This window comes from Echinops telfairi, unplaced genomic scaffold (genome assembly GCF_000313985.2).
Source record: "Echinops telfairi isolate 266 unplaced genomic scaffold, ASM31398v2 ScPeMD7_7458;HRSCAF=8496, whole genome shotgun sequence".
NCBI lineage: Eukaryota > Metazoa > Chordata > Mammalia > Afrosoricida > Tenrecidae > Echinops > Echinops telfairi.
The window spans coordinates 37242099-37247516 of record NW_022111358.1 but is presented as its reverse complement, the minus strand read 5'-3'; the positions used below and the strand labels follow the sequence as shown (position 1 = coordinate 37247516).

The 5418-nt window shown below is 52.0% G+C and overlaps 1 protein-coding gene across 1 annotated transcript; it reads left to right on the top strand.

The window, feature by feature from the left end:
- The first annotated feature begins 4034 nt into the window (after nucleotides 1–4034).
- On the top strand, nucleotides 4035–4568 carry LOC101637970 (39S ribosomal protein L42, mitochondrial-like). The gene has a single exon (XM_045299961.1). The coding sequence runs from the start codon at nucleotides 4035–4037 to the stop codon at nucleotides 4461–4463; it is 429 nt and encodes a 142-aa protein (XP_045155896.1). The 3' UTR covers nucleotides 4464–4568.
- Nucleotides 4569–5418: the final 850 nt, after the last annotated feature.

The following is a 5418-nucleotide window of genomic DNA, read 5'->3' as shown; positions in this document are numbered from 1 at the left end:
CCCCATGGGCACTGCAGCCCTCCCAGGGCCCCAGCGGGTTTCTGTTGGAGTTTCAGTCCTCAGGACTGTTTACTCTTCTCCCAAGGGCTTCTTCTCGTAATAAAGTCCCAAGGCAGCTGAGCCTGAGACACCAGCATGCATTATAGATAAAGGGCAGGGCGCCCTCCCCCACGGCCTGCTTGGCATCTGCACCTGCTCCAAGGCTGCCAATGGGCACAGGCAGGCCGTTCCTGTCCCCCGAGCCCACGGAGCAAGCCAGGGGCCCCGGGTGCCAGCACCCCGGGAAGTGATGCAGCCATAGGAAAGATGCTACAGACTGACGTGCGCCGACAGCCGTCTGTCAGCAGATGACAGGGGTGCTCTTGAACGCTCGGCGCTGGGAGTTTGGGGCTGGCTCTCTTTCCTTCCCCTCCCTGCTTTCTTTCAAATATTGATGAAGAGCTTTTCCATTTACTCTGACACTTCTCCTCCACCGTGGGCGTCAGCTGGGAGGGATCAGACAACAAACTCCAGAAGGTATTTTCCCCAAAGCAGCATCTGGCTCCGTTGGCAAGTGCAGCGGGCGGCTTGCTGGGACGCAGCCGAGGCAGAGGAGGAAGGAGCTGCCCGCGGGGTGGCAGCCTCCGCACACCCATCACTGGCTCTGATGGCCCCAACTGGGCGCCCCTCTGCCACTGGGCATCTGCATCTGCCCTCCCTGCCACTGTGCATCCTGGAGCTTGAGTGACTTCCAGTCAGAAGCCCAGACCACCCACCCCTTGCACTGTTGGCCACACAGGTGACCTGCCTAGGCAGTGACTGGCCACCCACCCAGACTCCAGTCTCCCTCCGTGCCAGTCACCAGTGGGGGAGGCGGGTATTGGAGGCCCCACGTCCCTCCTGGATGGGCGTGAAGATGGCAGGGCAGTAGGGTCCACCCTGGGGCCGAGGGAGTGGGCCGGAGGCTGTGGGGAGAGTCTGGTGGCCCAGATCATTCCAGCCTAATAATGTCTTCCCTGCTCGGTGGGGGCACAGCCAGCTTAGCTGATGCCAGAGGCCCCAGGCCCACCGTCTCCTGTTGCTTTTGCGGACACTGAGCCCGGCTCTCTGTGGCAGCTTCCGACAGTTCCCAGGGGAATGGATGTCAAAGATAACTTGCCCTTGTGGAAGCCCCGCATACGTGCCTGTTGGTGGTGAATTCAGTGGAGGATGAACTTGGGGCCACAGGCATCCCACGGCCCTCAACCACTAGCCTCAAGGTTGGCTGCTGGAACTCACTGCAAGGTGTCTTGGGAAAAGGGTCCAGCTATCTGCTTCCAAAGGCCATGGCCCGGAAGCCTCAGGGAGCAGTGCTAGTCTCACACATGGGGCGCCATGGTGCGGAACTGACTCATCTGAGCTGTATCGTCCCTGGTAGAGCAAACGGTTTATGTGCCAGGCTGCTAAAGGAAAGGGTGCAGGTTCGAGGCCACCCAGAGGCACCTCAGAAGACAGGTCTGGTGGCCCACTTCCGAAAAACCAACCACCAAGAGAGACCCTTACAGGGCCCAGCTCTGCTCTGCACATATGATGTGGCCATGACTTGGGTTTGATGGCCACTAGCAACAGCACACCTCTATTTCATCACGTGTAACAAAGCCCCTGTCACAGGGAGTTGTTCAATCAATGAGGACGTCTCGTGGCACAGTAGTCGTGGTGATGAGTTAGGCTGCGATCCGCAAGGTCAGCAGTTCAAAACCACCAGCCACACAAAGGAGAAAGACAGTGCTTTCTACTTCTCTAAGAGTTACAGCCTTGGAAACTCACAGGGACAGTTCTACAGTGTTCTACAGGGTGGCCATGAGCCAGCATCGACCCGTTATCAGTGAGTTAAGTGGACATCATGTCTACCTTTGGGTAGAGCGCTTGTTGGTGTTGGGCTGAGAGAGGACCACAGCACAGCAGGTAGTTGGGAGCAGAGAACTGTTCCTAGGCCCACAGGCCCCTTCCCTGTAGACCTGTCTCTGAGCCTCACCTCTGAGCACAGAGACTGACAGAGGGCCATCCAGTCCCCAGGTGGCAGCACTACAGATACAGCTACCGGCCAAGACTGGTTCTCTTTGAACTCTGATGGGTCTGGAGCATTTAAAATATACTCTGCAGGAAGCTTATCTGTTTCCCATCCAGTTTCTCTGGAACTGGTCTGGGATCAGATCCAGCCGGAGCAAAGCATCTGAGAAAACACCTTGCTGAGTGTTGGCCAACCCTGCCCAGCCCTTGACTCATGGCAGGAAGGAGAGGGCGCCGGCATGCACAGTGGCCAGGATGGGGAGCAGGGCTTCAGGGAAGGAGCGCCCAAGAACCTTGTAGTTCTTGCACTCATTTACAGGGTGCATAGTATTCATTTTGTAAATATTAGTGTCATCTTATGTATATTTCGGAGACCCTGGGTGGTTCGAGAGGAGCCCTGGTGGTGTCGTGGTTATAAATTGTGATGTGATCCGCATTGTCAGCAGTTCGAAACCACCAGCAGCTCTGAGGGAGACAGACTGGTCTCCTGTAAACAGTGACAGTCCCACTATGAGTTGGGATTGGCTCAATGGCAGTGAGTTTTTGGGGGTGGTACAAACTCCTCAACAGTCTGGCAATTCGAACCTGTACAAAGGTGCCTCAGAAGACAGGCTTGGTGACCCGCTTCCCCTGGGAGCTGACCCACTCACGACCCAGGGGCCACCAGGGGCAGAGTGGGCTTATGGCAACCAGCCACCACCACCATTTAAAAATGTCATCCTCTGCACCTTTACGATGACACCCACTAACGTCAGACCCCCTCGCCTGGGTCAGCTGGCCACCTGCATGCTGGGCCCTGGGCCAGCCACTGCACTCAGCCCCTTCTTCAAAGGTCACTTGGTATGATGGGAGGTGGGGAAGGAGGGAAGTATTATGCCATTGGAAGCCAGCTTCAAAGAGGGCACTTTGCCTCAACTGTCCCTTTCATATACACTGCCACAGGCCCACTCCCCGGACATGAGACAAGATCAGAGTCTGGGCAATGGATAAAACTCCCCAAGCAAACTCACTCCCGCCAAGTTGATTCTGACTCCTGGCCACCTTATAGGACAGGGCAGAACTGCCCCGGTGGGTTTCCAAGACTGGACCGCTTTACTGGAGTAGAAAGTCTGGTCTATCTCCTGAGGAGTGGCTGGTGGCTTCAAACTACTGGCCTTGTGGTTAACAGCCTGGCGTGTAACCACTGCACCAGCCGGCCCCTCGTTTGGCAATGGTTAGCAGTCTTTTAATAATGTCTTTATCACACTCACAGACCCCTGAGGGGCAGGAGGAACCCATGGGAAGGGGCTCGCCTAGGAAAACCCGATGTTCCAGTTTGTACAGGTAGTTGAGTGTTGCTACATTAAGGATTGCTGGTGGTGCAGTGTGATAAGCATTAGACTGAGCCCGCCAGCTGCTCCACAGGAGAAAGACTGGGGGTGGGTGGGGCATCTGCTCCTGTCAAGATCTACAGTCACAGAAACCCACAGGAGCAGTTCTGCCCTGTCCTATAGGGTCACTGTGAGTCACAGTGGACTCCGTGGCAGTGGGTTGGGGTGGGGGGAGTTGTTTGCTTGTTTTGTGAATTAAAAAGAGAACTTGGGTCTGGGGGAGTCGGTGGTTGTTGGGTGGGGGTACTGAGTTACCTAACCGTAATCGTCAGGGAGCATTAGCAAACCGAGTAATTAAGACCACCGTGCATTATATGCATGTTTGCCTTGACACTGTGAGGTTCCCTGTGCAGTGATGGAAACATGGCCACAGATATTGGTGAGGTCGCAGAACACAAGTCATATCGTTGATGTCACTAGATTATACATGTGACGTGTGAATTTGGCAAATGGTGCCCCATATCTATATTTTACAATATCTTAAAAAGCAGTCCCGGGGAGACTACATGGCGGGTTTCGCCGTGAGGACCCGTTAAGCAGGGATGAAAATAGATGTGCCTGGAAGCAGATGTTTCAAACAGTTTCCCTGCATAACATCTTTTGCCATACCATCTGATACACGCATCTTGGTCCACCATGGCAGTAGCAGCAGTAACATGGGCACTATCAAACAGAACTGTCCTGAAACATTTATTATCGATTCGAAATGGAGTTTTATACAGTGTTTGTCATAAATCGACACCGCCTCTCCCAGATGACTATACTTGCAAGGTAAAGCTTGCTTTGACATCAGATGGCAGGACAACAGTATGCTACCACCCTTCTGTGGACATTCCATATGAACATACAAAACCTATTCCTCGGCCAGATCCTATACATAACAGTGAAGAAACACATGATCATGTGCTGAAAACTAGATTAGAAGTGAAAGATGAGTCCCATAAACAACAAGGACCTATGATAGAACAACTTAGCAAACTGTTCTTTACTACGAAGCACCGTTGGTATCCTCATGGGCAGTATCACAGACGTTGTAAGAAATTGAATCCTCCAAAAGACAGGTGATTTTGAGGTTCTCATTAGGAATCAGAGAGAAATATTACCTTTTGCCTCATTTGCCACTTGAGAAAAATATCCGATGTAGTCCCTACTATATTATAAATAAACTAATTTAAAAAAAAAAAAGCAGTCCCTTCCATACATAATATTGGTCTGTCATCCAAAAAAAATAAAATCGATAAGCATGGACTCTAGGCCCTTGCTGCTGAGTTTCAAAATCGGACTCGGAATGGCAGGGCCCTGAGCAGCAGACCAACTTTCTCTGTGCCTCAGTTTCCTCCTCCACAAAATGAGATCCATCAGAGGGCCTGTCTCAAAGGATTTGGGGGGAAACCCAATGAGTCCACAATCAATACTCACGGAAGCAGCAGCCAACAGCTCAAAGGAGGCATTGTGCTGGGCAAATCTGCTGCCCAAGAGCTCTCTAAAGTGTTGACAAGCAAGGATGCCACTTGGTGGACTAATGTGCACGTGACTCAAACCATCAAAATGCCATTCACCTTGTATGTGTGTGAAAATTGGACAACAAGTAATCAAGACTGCAGAAGAATCAGTGCATTTGAACTGCAATGTTGGTGGAGAATATTGTCAGAACAACAAACAAATCTGTCTTGAAAGAAGTACAGCCAGGGGGGACATGAGAGACGGGGAGGTGGGGGGAAGGGAAGAAGTGTTAACAAACCCAGGGACAAGGGAACAACAAGCCATCCAAATTGGTGGGGAGGTGGGTGTGGGAGACCTGGTAGGGCAGGATCAAGGGGAAGGTAACAAAGAGGAAGTGCTGAAATCCTGATGGGGACTGAGCATGATAGTGGGACAGGAGTAGAATCAAGGGAAATAGAGGAAAGAGCTGGGAGGAAAAGGGCATTTATAGCGGTCTAGATAAAGACATGTACATATGCAAATATATTTATATGAGGATGGGGAAATAGATCTATGAGCCTATATTTATAGGTTTAGT